We start from the raw sequence: 15,557 nt of genomic DNA on the forward strand, positions 1-15,557 counted from the left end.
GGGGGGGGGGGGGGGTATCTGCAAGTATCTCAAATCAGATGGGGCCCCAAGCTACAGAGGGCAGTTTGCAGGCCCAGACTCCAAAAGTCTGCAGGGCAGATCAGAGCCCGGAAGAAAGGGAGTCAGTTTGGTTTCGAGTGCTCGGAAAAAAAGACCTCGTCCTTTTTATGACAGGGAGAATGTCCAGCCTACGGGGTTTTGCATCGATGAAGGTGTCTGGTCCAAAGGGCTCAAGTGAGTCCTCCAGCTTGAGGTGACGGGGAGAAAGCAGGTGTGGACATGGGTGTGCATCAGGGCCTGGCCACACTGGCCACATGACCGTGCTGAGGACACCTCCCAGGACAGCTTGAAGGCAGCCATGAGTCCCTCTGACAACAGAAGCACAGTGCCAACACCCAGCAGGGCCCCCCCTCCAGCGGGACTGGGGGTTCTGACCAGCCTTTTAGCCCCCAGAGTCTTCCCTGGGACCCTCTTGGAGCCTCTGTTGGTGGTTCAGGACCCCCAAGGGAAGGCAGGTCACAAGACTGTCTCCGGGTCATGGGCTTTGACCTATACTCAAATACGAATCTCAAGTCTACGGAGCCCACTCCCATATTGTTATTCATTTTTGATAAAGACCCTGAGAGTTAATAAGCAGCAGACCAAGATTTGTCCCCGGCTCAGATTTATTCAGGAGCTCTGCACCCCCTTACTGCCTCCTTCTCCTTCTCTCCCCATCATCTGTATCTAGGACTTTCAAACTTCCGGTCAGCAACGCATAGCAGGAAACGCATTTCAATCACCATCCAGGTCATATACTCCAAATATAAATAGCTCAAACAAAAACTTCACTCCAATGTGTCTTTATTCCAGTCCAAAGCTAGTTCAAAATTTCAAAACACTGGCTGCAACCCACGGAACTGATTTCATATCCTACAAATGCTTTGTGACACCCAGTTTAAAAAATACTTCTCCACATAACTCACATGAATTGACATCCATACAGCACTCAGAAAGAGGAGGAAAAAAAAAATACAAAGAAACACAAGAGGAATCATCCCTGTTCTATGTATTTTGCAGATCGTCCAAAAACTCATCTGTGGATCTGGTTCCCTCCACCCTTTGAATCACAAAGTCTGACTTCCTGATCTGCTAATATGATGTCATTGCTTGTCAAGTCCTTTTCCCTCCTCTTAAAATGTTGGAGGTACTCTTGAAGACTAACTCAAGCTGGCCCATAAAATCCTCCCTGAGTGAATTTTCACACCGCGAGATTCACCTCTGCAGAGATCCCAGGGCATCTCCCAATACATGGAGATGATCATTTTCCAGGAACTTTGTGTCTTGGCCAGCTGAAGTGGACTGAGAAAAGCCTGACAACTCGACTAGTGGATGGAGTGATGGCAAGGACAAGGGCCCCGGGGCTCAGCTCCTGTGTTCTCCACCTTGTCCTGCATGGTGGGGAGTCTAAGAAGTATTGCAATTTTCAACTCATTCACTGGTAAGGTACGACACATTGTTTGATAGAGGATAATTCTAACCCAGAAAATACCAGAGCCAAGGCCGCAACACCTAAATTCTCACTGATGGTCTGTGCAAAGCTCCCATGAGGACCATCAGAAGGCCTGATCAGACTCAGGATTCAGCCACAAGGATCAGGAATCCACAGACCCTGGTCTGATTTGCAGCCATCCTGGCTGCACCACCAAAACCCAAGACAGACGTGATTATCTGAATCATTCAGACCACATTCCCATCTTCCTTCCTCTACCTCCACCTGAAGAAACCAAAACCGAAAAACCCTATATTCACCAGATTCCTTATTCGTCCTGTCGTGTCTGAAATAGAGCTGGGGTCACAATGTTAATACTGTGTGGATGGTCGAGGCCTGTTTCTCGGTCTTTGAAATGGGACGGCTGTTACTTTCTTAGTATCTACGCCTTCATTACAAGTCATTTCTAACAGACCACGATCCTCATGAAACCAGGTCAGGTAACCTTGCTAGAATCTTTGACTGGTAAGCTTGTCAGGGAAGACGTAGGAAGAAAGACCCCGGATGGTCCATGAGCTACAACAGACAGCCTGAAACCCAGGGCAGCCTCTTGACCACATGCTTGGCAGTTCTGAGCACACAGGAGAGAGGAGGCCCAGCCTCGGGTAGTCAGGGGCCCACAAGGATCAAACATCCACTTACCTGGCGGGCAGACGCAGGCGGTCGGCGCTTCTCGAACTGTCCGGTGCTTGGCCAGTCCCTCCAACTTCTGAACCAGAAAAAAAAGAGAGGGGGGAAAAAAAACAAAAAAACGAGCATGAGTTTGAGAGAGGACAGGGGCAAAGGTGGAAAAATCAGCAAAGACCGATGTATTGGAAAGATCGATGGCAAGGCGGGGCGGTGGCATTGTTGGGCATATATATATATATATTTTTTACAAGGGGGTTCAGTGCTACAGATAGTTTTAGTATGAGAGGAGAAACAAAAATAAACATGCAGCGATCACTCGGGAGTCCCTGAAAAGAAGGTGGCAGGTTTCTGCTTTGTTACAGCATTTTCTTTTTTTTTTTAATTTTTTAAATTTTTAAAAATGATTTTATTTTATTATTTATTTGAGAAAGAGAGAGCATAAGCAGGGGGAGGGGCAGAAGGAGAGGGAGAAGCAGACTCCCTGCTGAGCATGGAGCCCGATGTGGGGCTCGATCCCAGGACCCTGGGATCATGACCTGAGCCGAAGGCAGACGCTTCACCGACTGAGCCACCCAGGCGTCCAGTTACAACATTTGCAAACATGAATCCAGAAAAGTCAGAGTGACCGTGTAGTCCGCGTGAAGAGTGGAGGGCTGAGCAGAGGGAGGCCGGGCCTTGGCAGCCAACCCTTGGTCCTCAGATTGGATCCGAACCCAGGACACCCTGGGCCCGCTTGCTGCAGCCCCCACAGCCCATGGGGTCTCAGACGCTAGGCCCAGACCTAATCCGCCTGATGACATCTTCCTTCCTTCTCACCAGCAGGGATCCTTGGCCTAGAAAATTTGGCTCAGACCATTTAACAATGGACTGTGCTACATTTGGGGGAAGGGAAAAGAATTACCTCAGAAATGGGATCAAATATCCCAGCTCTGCTATTACGCTAACTCAAAGTACGGCTGTGGCATAATCATCACCTGATGGACCAGTCGGAGCAAGCTTGGAGGCCCGGATTGCCGTTCCTGCCTCACACAGAGGGGACACGCTTGGAAAAAAAAAGAAATTAGTCCCCAAACCCAAATCCAGGTTGAGGAGAGTGAAATGACGGGCCCATAATTCCCAAACAAGTGAAAACTTGAGTCCTAACAAGAAAAAATAAAGTATATTGGGGTGCCTGGGTGGCTCAGTTGGTTGGGCGACTGCCTTCGGCTCAGGTCATGATCCTGGAGTCCCAGGATCGAGTCCCGCATCGGGCTCCCTGCTCAGCAGGGAGTCTGCTTCTCCCTCTGACCCTCCTCCCTCTCATGCTCTCTCTCTCTAATAAATAAATTTAAAAAAAAAAAGAAAAAAAGTATTAACCTTTCCCGAGGAAGCAAACACGTAAAAAAAAATCTCCCTCAAAGCAAAACAAAGCAAATCCCAAATGGGATAACTTGAGTGACAAAATGTGATACTACCAACAGAAGGTTCCAACATAAAAATGTAATCTTTCTGGGGATGCCCAGGGGGGCTCAGTGGGTTAAGCGTCCGATTCTTGGTTCCAGCTCCGGTCGTGATCTCAGGGTCATGAGATCGAGCCCCACGTCAGGCTCCGTGCTCAGCACAGGGTCTGAGTGAAATTCCCCCTCTCCCTCTGCTCTTCCCACTTGTGCTCGCTCCCTCTCTCTCCTCTCTCTAAAAATAAATAAATAAATCGTTTAAAAAATGTCATCTTTGTCCATAAGAATAAATAAATAAGAATTTAAAATACCTTGACAGCAAGCAAATAAAACTGTTGTTTTTAACTTTTTTTTAAGTCATCTCTGTGCCCAGCGTGGGGCTGGAACTCACAACCCTGAGATCAAGAGTCGCATGATCTACAGACTGAGCCATCCAGGCGGCCCCCGCCCCCCAAACTGTTATTTTTAAAGCACTGCTTTAGAGGAGGTGCAAAGGGCATCCCCAGTTTTGAGCCCCTGAGCACCAGGCCTGGAGTTTGCACAGGAGAGGGGACTCCCGCTGAGCTCGGTCTGCCTCTGGCTGGAGCAGCCCTGGACCGGGAGCTCGGGCCACCTGCCAACACTTCCAAGCGCACCCTCATTTTACAGATGGGCCACAGCAGCTGATGCCCACCAGAGATGCAGTGAAGGCCTGCAGGTTTTGAGGGAACACAGGGACGTGGTTATGCACCCCAGGCAGAGGCTGCGTGGCAGGAGTACCACGGACAGGCAGGGGGCAGACGGTGCTGCCTTTAGCTGCGCTGACTTGTCCATCTTCACTGCACCTCCTCAGTCTTCCCCAAGGCCTCAGCTTGCCCCAGAAGTCAGGACCTGGCTAGGCTCCTGGACGCAGGCTCCCAGCTCCCAACTGGACCCCTACCTGTCATGCACCCCGGCTCTGGAGAACCTGGCCCAGAGCGACCCTAGGAGCAGCGCAGGCAGCCCCAGGCTCCAGAGGCCCCCAGAGCTGCCCTGGGCGCCCCCCTCCCGGGGGTGGGTGAGAACAGCTCCACTAGCAGCTGCAGACAGCAACCCCCCAAGCCCTACAACCCGCCCCCCCAATCACCAGCTGGGCAGGCCCTGTAGCCCACTATCCTGATCAGAGCACGGATGCTGCCCGCTGATGCGGATACAGGCTGGAGCGGGATCTCAGAACTTTCTTCCCCTCCCACTGTATTTGCAGAGACTATTACAGATTTCAAAATGTACACGGCAAACGAATCCAGCCTTCGTCGTTTAGGCCCATCAATTTGTGTGAGACGCTCTCATTTGTTTTTATCATGGCTAGACGGTCTAGAAGCCACACTCGCTTCCTTGTTTGAAACCAAAGCATTTAAGGCTAAAAACCAATTTGCTTTTAACAGCCGATCACATCTGGGCCGCTCTCCTAAAAGGGAGGGACGCTTTATCAAATACTGATAGGAAGCACAATTACTTCCAAACTGCTCTTATCGTAAAATAAAAAACTAAACAGGAAACTATGGGAGGGGGGAATAACCTCATTGTTAATGCTAGTAGGTGAGGTCATAACGTAATGGCATCGAGGTTTTGTTTGGTTGCTGACTCTAACTCCGTCTATGCGGGTGTTTCTCTGGATTACACGGTGAATCTGCAGTTTTATCTGCTAGTCCCCTGCCCCCCGCATCCTCCCTCTCCAGGCCCCTAACTTTCTGTGGGTTTGAAATGCCACTGCTATGAACAACTTTTGAATTAGAAATCCAATCCCACAATCTTTATTTCCATGCTTCGCTTTTTCTTCTTTAATTCTAAGAAAATATTCTTTTGTGTCCAAGTTTGTAAAAATGATTTAAAGGCCTCAACTTTTTTTTTTTTTTTTGCCTTCAATTATCTGGCAGCACCCCTCGCATCTGCAAACAATATGGTCCTGGTTTTACATATGCAAACATGTCCTGACTCCAAAAGTAAATAAAGGAGGAGTTTTTAGAGAATAGACCCTGAGACTTTGGGAGCGTTCCCTCCACCAGCTACGGAGGAGAACTTGAAGTTTGGGGTGGGGGAGGGGCAGCGAGCGCGGAGGGGAAATCGTGGTTCTCAGAAAAGCATTACACTGTTAGATGATAAATTTACTAATGACCTGTGGGAGCACTAGTCTGGGACGCTCCGCCAGATGTCTGATCACAGCCTCGAACGGGTGCATTTTGATGAAATATAGATTAATACACGTAGAAGGATGTCCCTATTTATTTCTGTAAAATGGGACAAATAAAGCCACAAAGCCATTCCTATCCTCTTTGACAGAAGATTCCTGCTCTAGGGAAGAAATCTCAGGAAAATAAAAATCAGCAGGAGCAAAGAATAGTACGCATGAAGTTGCGCCCCTCCCCCCCAAACAGTGGGAGTGGTTTAGAAAAGGATGGCCAACTCCCCCCTGATGAAACTGTCATATTTCGTGAAATGTCATTAGGAACACTATGTAGCAAGGGGGGGATGTTTATGATATCATAAATAAAAGGTCTCTATCTGTGTAAAAATTTAGGCATGGGGTGGCAGCAACTACCAAAACATGAACCCCCCTGGGTGTTGAGATTGACTTCTTTAGAAGTCCTTGCTGTGTTGTCAGACCATCTTCACAGTTTAAAAAAAAAAAAAAAGCGTGGAAGTAAAAGAAGAACCAAAATGAAGCCTTCAAGTCTCCCCACGAAGGACAATTTGTGAATGATGGACAGATGATTCTAGCACCACAAGTACCATTTTACAGAAATAATCCTCTGGCCTCCTCCCGCCCCCACAGGGAGGAGCCCCTGCGTGCATTGTCGATGGCCCCAGCATCGCAAGAGGACAGTGAGATCTGGCCTCTGACATTCTTTTTTTCATACCTCATCATGGAGATGAGGAGGATAACAAACACAAAGTATTATTACTGAGTTACTGATTACTTATAATGGGCCAGGCACTGTGCCAACAGCTGTTACCTCATTCAGACCTGCCAAGAACCTTCCCCCCCTCACCACCACGAGGCGGGGTTTATTATTATGCCCATTTACGGATGAGAACATTGAGAGGTAAGCATCAGGGTGGGACCTGCATCCTGCTATCAACCAACTTGAATCACAGAGCATGGCAACCTCTGCTTACAAACAATCTTCATATCCCAACCAACCAAACAAACAAAAAGTTTCGATCCACCACCAGGCCAGACAGAACGAAAAGGGCAGAAATCAGATCCGAGGCTGCTGAAGGTTGAGGAATGTGAGGTGTGAAGTACAAGGAGACACAAGGAGACAGTGTGAGGCTGATGGAACTGTTCTGTATGGCACTGAGGTGCTGGATACACAGCTCTGTGCATTTGTCAAAAACAGTAAGACTGGGGCACCTGGGTGGCTCAGTCGGTTAGGCGTCTGCCTTCAGCTTGGGTCATGATCCCAGGGTCCTGGGATCGAGTCCCTCATCGGGCTCCCTGCTCAGCGGGGAGTCTGCTTCTCCCCCTCCTGCTGCTCTCCCTGCTTGTGCTTTCTCTCTCTCTCTCTCTCTCTCTCTCAAATAAATAAATAAAATATTGGAAAAAAAAACAATAGACTGGACGTCACAAAAAGTGAACGTTAACGGATACACATTTACTTTAAAAATCAACCAGGATATCGGAGAATCCCTGGATGAAATGTAGGCTGTGATGAATGAATCTAACTACATTAAGACTGTGTGAGATAACCTTGAGGCAAGTGGTGGGGAAAAGCATGCAGCTGACCTAAGTAACTTTGCAAAACAGTGTTTTGATTGAGAACTATCAGGCTGAACACAAAAGGAGCCATACAGAGATGCTGTACTCTAGCAACGAAAGTTGTTTCTCACTTTCTCACTGGGCAACGGGCATTAAGAGGACAATTTTGAAAGGTTAGCAATGTTGAAACTACTTTACGTATACATTAGCATTGAACGAGTGAGTAAATACACTATGGGTGATGAGAGCCAGGCTTCTCGCTGTCCAAGAAAGAAGTTATAAATATGCAAAGGGGGAAAGACTGAATGATCCATGTGGTGCCAGATGAGTCAGAGACGCCACTAAAGGTCACATCTAATGTCCACAGGAAGAGACATACGGAAATAATCATAGGTATGTATATATAGGGGGGTGAATATTCAGGCATATATATGCTAGCTGTGTGCAGAGAAGACCTACGACCAAGGACATCCTGGAAGCAGCAAGCACACCCAGGACCTGAATCTTGGTGTCTAAATACCATTCTTCAAGAAAAGGAACTGGGCTCCTTGGAGAAATGGCTGATTCTAGGCCCAGGACAGGAAATATACAAGATGAACCTCAAGTGTCTTGTAGTGGCAGAAAGGAAGGAAGCCCTTTTTGGAAAAAAGGAGGTGGGGGAAGAGTACGTCAAAGAAACACAAAACCTACCTGAAAGGGCTCAGAATGGCCAAAGCTGGAACAACTTAGGCAACAAAATTAATAATGCAGTATTGGATTATAAGCCAAAGAATAGGTTAGAAACCCATGAGTTCATACTGATATAAATGATTGAATAAGTAAGTGGGAAGAGACAAATTTTCCAATAATATATGTAGATATGCCCTCTCCAGGAGGTGGAGCTAAATTCCCTTCTTCTTGAGTGAAGGCTACACTCACTTCCTAAAAGCAGAGAAAGGAAAATAGTGACTTTATAATGTGGAAATCTGGCAGATACTATGTTAACCAAGTGGTCAAGATTAATGTCACCAGTGATAGGTCATGTGACATCAAGGACCCCTGACATGAGCCATGACAATGGCCATCCACCACAGTGCTATTCTTCTCAAGCCCTCAGAATCCAGTCTAATCATAAGAGCAGCCCAAACTGAGGGACAGTCTACAAAATACCTGACCAGTATGTCCAAAATTTGTCAAGGTCATGAAAAACAAGGAAAGACTGAGAAACTGTCATAGACCAGAGGAGACCAAGGAGACATGACAACAAAATGCAATGCGGTATCCTGTGTGGGGTCCTGGGACAGGAAATGGACTTTAGAGGAAAAACCAGGGAGATCTGAATAAAGTCTGTAGTTCCCTTTTTAAAAATGGGTAAAAAAAGAAATCACAAAGTCCCTTAAGACCCACTAAGATACAGCTTTGTTATTTTCTATAACACATCTACTTTTTTAAAAATTGAGGTGAAATTCACACAGCATAAAATTAAAGTGAACAAGGTTAAAGTGAACGGTTGGTGGCATGTGCAACTACCCCTTTATCTAGCTCCCTCTTTCTAGTTCCAAAACATTCTCATGACTCCGAAAGGAAATCCAGTGCCCACTAAGCAACTGCTCCCCATTCCTCCCTTCTCTGAGCCCGTGGCAGCTGCCGATCCTTCTGTCTCTATGGATTCACGTATTCTGGAACAGAATTACATAATATATGACCTTTTGTATCTGGTTTCTTTCACTCAGCATAATGTTCTTGAGCTTCATCTACTCTGTAGCATGTATCAGCAATTCATTCCTTTTTATGGCTGAATAATATTGCATCGGGTGTCTATACCACGCTTGGTTTATCCATTCATCTGTCGATAAACATATGGGCTGTGTCCACCTAGATGAATAGTGGGATATTGTTACTAAGGAATTGGACCTGGTCTTTTTAGTTAATAGTAATTGTATTAGTTTTTAATTGTTGCATAACAAATTGTCACAAAATCAGCAGCTTCAAACAACACATATTTACTAGGGTTTCTGCAGTCAAAGATCTGGACACAGACAAGTTTGGTTCTCGGCTCATGGTTTCCTGAGGCTAAAATCAGTGCATCAGCTGAGTGTTTCTTTCTGGACTTCTGGGTCCTCTTTCAAGCTCACGTGGTGCCCTGCAGTCTGTGAGCCCCATTCTCTTGCTGGCCAGGGGCTGCTCTCAGCTTCTAGAGGCCACTCATAGTTCCTTGACATGTGGCCCCCTCCACACACCCTCTCATGCTTCAGATCCCTCTGACTTCAGGAGGGGCCCAGTCCCTTCTAAGGACTCACCTGCTTATGTCAGGCCCACCAAAGATAAATGTTGTAATGAACTCAGTCAACTGATTGGTAACTCAGTCCCGGGAGTGATCCTATCATAATCACAGTTCTGCCTACACTCAAGGGGAGGAGATCACACAAACTGTGTACACCAAGGGGTGAGAATCCCAAGGGTTGTCCTAGAATTCTGCCTGCTAAAGTAAGGTATCACAGCTAATTTCTTACTTTGGATGAATGTGCTATGGTTATGTACATATGTAAGCATATTTTTCTATAAATCTAAAATTATTCCAAAAAATTTTAAAAGCCACATCATGGATTTCTACTTCCAGGCAAGATGGAGTAGTGCAACTATATTTATCCTCCTGCATAAAATAGTACCATCAAAAACCAAAACAACAACAACAACAAAATCTGCAAATGAAACATAGGAAACACAGGTTTTGAAGACACTGATACCAAGCAGGAAAGGAGAGTGATCTCAGACAGAGAACAAGGGCTCCACCTTCCTGCCTGGGGAGAGTTTCCAGGCTGCGGCACAGGGAGGGAAAACAGACATGGAGCCTGGCAGCCTTCTGAAGTTGGAGAGCTGGAACCAGAATGTCCACAATAGCCAAACTATAGAAAGAGCCCAGATGTCCATCGACAGATGAATGGATAAAGAAGATGTGGTATATATACACAATGGAATACTACTCAGCCATCAAAAAAATGAAATCTTACCATTTGCAATGACGTGGATGGATCTAGAGTGTATTATGCTAAGCGAAATAAGTCAATCAGAGAAAGACAATTATATGATTGCACTCATATGTGGAAATTAAGAAACAAAACAGGGGATCATAGGGGAAGGGAGGGAAAATAAAATAAGACAAAATCGGAGAGGGAGACAAACCATAAGAGACTCTTAACTATAGGGAACAAACTGAGGGTTGCAGGAGGGGAGGGGGGTGGGGGGATGGGGTAACCGGGTGACGGGCATTAAGGAGGGCATGTGATGGTATGAGCACCGGGTGTTGTATGCAACTGATGGATCACTGAACTCTACCTCTGAAACTAATAATACACTCTGTGTTAATTAATTGAATTTAAATAAAATAAATGTTTTTTTAAAAAAGAGATGGACCTGGGAGTCCAGGGATGCCAGGCAGTTGGGGCTGCAGAGCAGAGGACCCGAGAGAACCAGAGACCTGGGAGGGTTCTTTGCAGATGTTCCATGGAGCACTGATCAGTACATGGGGGAGGCGATGACCTGAGGCCAGGGGAAGAACCACCCAAAAGGATGCAGGGAACAGCATGGAGCTGTTACACGGGGCTGGGAAGGGTACCCATTCCCCCAGCCAGATAGGTGAACTCCCTCATTCATGATCATAAACCAGTGAGTAGAGCACCAAGAAGGGTCTTGCCTCAGAGATAGGGAGTAATCAGTCCTAGACTACCCATGGCTCTGGTTCCACCTAATGGATCCTAAAATCAGGACCCAAAGGATCCAACTATTTCCAAACAACTGTAACCCAACAAAGCTCATGAAAATTTACAGAAATACAAAAATATTCAACACCCATTGAGGTAAAAATCATAACGTTTGGCGTCTAATAAGAAATTACCAGCAGGAAAACAGACCCCATAAAGAGAAAAATCAGTGAACTGAAACAGACCCACAACTGCCACAGATGTTAGAATTAGCCCCCGCAGACCTTGTAACTACATGGAACACGTTCAGGGAGTTCAGTAGAGGCGTCAAAGATACTAAAATATCTGCACTGAAATTCTAGAGGGAAAACTACCATGTCTGAGGTGAAAGACAGGACAGAGGGGATTGATGGCAAGATTAGACACCGCAGAAGAGAAGATTAGTGAACCTGAAGACAGCAATAGAAATTATCCAAAATGAACACAAAGAGAAAGAATGAAAAAGAAAAGAAGAAGAAGAGCATCAGTGAACTTTGGGTCTTCAAGTGCACAGATGAGTGGAGTCCCCAGATTGGGAGAGGGAGAGAGAGTGAGAAAGGGAGAGAACAGACAAAAATATTTGAAGCAGTGAGGGTCAGAACATTGTTCAAAGTTTGATGAAAACCATAAACCCACAGATCCAAGAATCTCAGGGAAATGCAAGCACAATAAACATGACAAAAATCACACCAAGGCAATTGCTTCAAACCAGTGATCAAGAGAAAATGTTAAAAGCAGCCAGAGGGAAAAGGACGCATTACGTGGATACATAGAACTCTTCTATTTATGCTGCAGGTGGGAATGTAAAATGATACAATAACTTTGCACAACAGCTGGGCAGCTTCTTGAAAAGTTAATCATACACCCATCAGAGGATCAACCACTTCATTCCAAGGTCTGCATAACCAAGAGACACAAAGCATTTGTGTCCATACAAAGACTTGTACACAAATGTTAACAGCAGCTTTATTTGTAATCACCCCAAACTGCAAACAACCCAAATGTCCATCAACAGGTGAGGGGATAAACAAAGGATGGCATCTCTCTATGATGAAATAACACTTGGTAAGGAAAAAAAAGGAACTAATAATATATGCAAACATATCAATGCATCTCTCAATAAGTATACTGAGCGAAGGAAACCAGACACCCCACCCCCTGTAAAAAAAAAAAGCATAATTTTGTGTCATCCTATTCATATAAAAATCCTAAGAAAAAAGAAGATGAATCAATAGTGAGAGAAATCAGCAATACCTGGGTGGCAGGTGGGAAGGGACAGAACTCAAGGGGGCAGGTGAAGCTTTTGAGGGTGATGGATATGTTCACTACCTTGACTGTGGAGATGGTTTCACGTTTGTACCCATATGGTCACAATGTCTCAGATTGTAATTTTAAAATATTTGGAGTTCATTACGTGTCAAATATACTTTTGAAAAATGATAAAAACAAAAACACTCTGGCCCTGGCTCCCACAGGCTTGCCCCCCAACCCCCAGGGTGGGGGAACAGGTGTCCTGGGGTCAGAAGGCATCACTTCACGCCACCGGGCTTGGGGTTCCACCTCGGTGCAAGGTAAACCCCGCCAGAGTCAAAGGAAGACAGTCGGTGAGAACAGCTAGCCGAAGCCAGGCGTTTGGCAGGAGCTCAGACACGTTTCTCCAAGGGACGTGGGGTTTCCTCAGTGACTCCCACTGGCACGCTGAGTGACTTCCAAACCACATGGGCACACATTTCCTTGGGGGTCCCTGCTCAGTCCTGAAACACGTTGGCATGCTTTGAAACATTCAGTGTGCAAACGAGAAGCAATTATTCAGCAATTGTTAATTCGCGTTCCTATTTATTTATTTTTCAAAGATTTTATTTATTTGTCAGAGAGAGGGCATGCGCGAGCACAAGCAGGGGGAGTGGCTGGCAGAGGGAGAGGGAGAAGCAGACTCCCCACTGAGCAGGGAGCCTGATGCGGAACTCGAACTCAGGACCCTGGGATCATGACCTGAGCCAAAGGCAGACACTGAACTGACTGAGCCACCCAGGTGTCCCTCGTGTTCCCACTTATGATTTTTCAAAGACACACATCCCTTCCTGTCAAAATCTACTAAGATTCACCGCACAGGCTGACAGGACGAAATCCTATCCACAGCCCTGGGTGGGGGGTGGACAGTCTCCACCACGGCTTTCGACAGGCTGAGGACAGCCCCCAGGCTGCCCCCAGCAGGGCCTCCAAAGCCTTCTCACGGCCCAGCCAGCCTTCTCCCGCAGTCCGGGTCACCGAGCCAGACCCTGCCACAATCCCCACACCGAGGTGGCCTGCTTCCCCTGACCCTCGCCTCTCGGTCTCGTCCACGCGGAATGCCTGTGGTTTCTCCTGGCCTGTCATCTGATCTGACAGCGTCTCAGGCCGACTTGCGTCCCCCCAGAGTCCGTATGTTGAGGTCCTAACCCCAGTCCCTCAGAATGTGACTGTATTTGGAGACACGGTCTTTAAAGAGGCGATGAAGCCAAAATGAGGTCAACTATGAGGTGGGCCCTAATCCAATGTGACTGATGTCCTTCTAGAAGAGATTAGGATACGGACACACAAAGGGAAGACCATGAGAGAGGACACAGAGAGGGCACGCTCATCTGCTGGCCGAGGAGAGGCCTCAGGAGAAACCAACCCAGCCGACACCCTGACCTCTGGCTTCCAGACTCTTCTGTTGTTTATGCCCCCCTGATTGTGGTACTTTGTTAGGGCACCCTGAGCAGACAAAGACAGATGGGGTCCCCCCAACACCCCACCCACCTCCTATGGGGATAGATGGGTGAGCAGGCAGTGGGGAGGCTAGAAGGACATGGACGCCTGACCTCGGAGCCAAGTGAGGGCCCACAGGCCACGGGAGTCATTGAGGGTGGCATTCAGGGTGGATGGGGAGCGAGGGGAGGGAGATCCCACTGAGGCTATTTAGGAAGATGAGCAAGAATGCAAAGCTGCTGGGTCTGCCTGAGGCTCGGGGTGACAGGACCCAGAGAGACCAAGCATCTCCAGAAGGGCCAGGTGCTAACGGAAGGGGACAGAAGAAAGCCCGGGAAGGAATCGTCCCAGGACCACCCAGCTGGGATGAGGCATCTTTCTCCAGCTCACCCCATTCTTAGCCCCGGGGATGAGCCTCGCTACAGGCAGGGGGAGGAGGAGGAGGAATCGGCCCCAGGAAGGGCCCTGGCCCCGGAGGTTAATGGACACTCCACAGGCAGGATTAGCAGAGCGGGGAGCAAGGGGAGACCGATGGCTCACTCACTGTCCTGGGAAGTGAGTGTCACTTCATCCTCAGGGAAGCGGAGTGAAGCAGACACTGGCACCCTCTTTCCAGAGGAGGAAGGAGGGGCTTGGAAAGGCAACGCATTTGTCCCTGGCCACTGCAGCTGGCTTAGAGGCAGCTCCAGACGCAGACCCAGATCTCGCTGCTCTGGAGCCCGCAGCATGAGCTGGAGGACCCAGTGAAAGGGGCTTTCAGGAGGACCCGGGTGGGACAATCTCTGTGGTGCGTATGTGCCCGCACATGCCCATATGCACACCCACGGGCACGCATGCACACACACACGCATGCATCTATAGGCACACATTCATGTGCGTGCACACTCACACGCAAGCACACTCACACACATGCATCTATATGCACACACGTGCGTACACACACACACGTACTCACACACGTGGATCTATATGCACACACTCAAAGGCACATTCACATGCATGCACACTTTCACACGCATGCATCTATATGCACACACGTGCGTGCACACACAGATGCACTCACGTGCGTGCATCTATATGCATACACTCAATGGCACATTCACATGCGTGCACACACTCACGTGCATTCAGACTCATGTGCGTGCACTCTCACATGCATGCACACTCACATGCATGCACCTATATGCACACATGCATGCACACACTCTCACACGCATGCACACTCACACATGCATCTATATGCACTCATGTGAGTACACACATACAAGCACGCACACTCACACGCACGTATCTATATGTGCACACTCAAAGGCACACTCACATGTACTCACATGCAGGCATCTATATGCACACACTCAAAGTCACTCACATGCATGCACACAATCTCATGTGCATGCACACTCACATGCGTGCATCTAGATGCATACACTCAAAGGCACATTCACATGCGTGCACACACTTTCACACGCATGCATCTGCACACACGTGCGTGCACACTCTCATATGCACACTCAACGGCACACTCACGTGCATGCCTGCACACTCACATGCGTGCATCTGTATGCACACATGTGCGTGCACACTCACACACATGCACACTTGCACACACTCTTGTGCCCTCCAGACCTCATAGTGGCTCACCCTCACACACAGGCCACACATCCCAGTCCAACTGCCACGTGAACTTGCCCTTCATTTGACTGCACTATACCATGGGGCTGCAAAGAAAATGCCGTGGACGGAGACAGAAAAGGCACTATTAAATCAATGGACAGACCGCGTTTGCGTGTGTG

At 47.7% G+C, this 15,557-nt stretch overlaps 1 protein-coding gene across 1 annotated transcript in view; it reads right to left on the reverse strand.

Moving 5' to 3' along the window:
- The window catches only part of COL23A1 (collagen type XXIII alpha 1 chain), a 298,820-nt gene that overhangs the window by 274,416 nt on the left and 8,847 nt on the right, over positions 1-15,557 (reverse strand). The window contains exon 2 of the mRNA XM_032425088.1: positions 2,174-2,240. Within this exon, the coding sequence (XP_032280979.1) occupies positions 2,174-2,240 (67 nt within the window). The remainder of the gene's footprint in view (positions 1-2,173; positions 2,241-15,557) is intronic.

The sequence above is a fragment of the Phoca vitulina genome, unplaced genomic scaffold (assembly GCF_004348235.1).
Source record: "Phoca vitulina isolate PV1807 unplaced genomic scaffold, GSC_HSeal_1.0 scaffold32, whole genome shotgun sequence".
Classification (NCBI taxonomy): domain Eukaryota; kingdom Metazoa; phylum Chordata; class Mammalia; order Carnivora; family Phocidae; genus Phoca; species Phoca vitulina.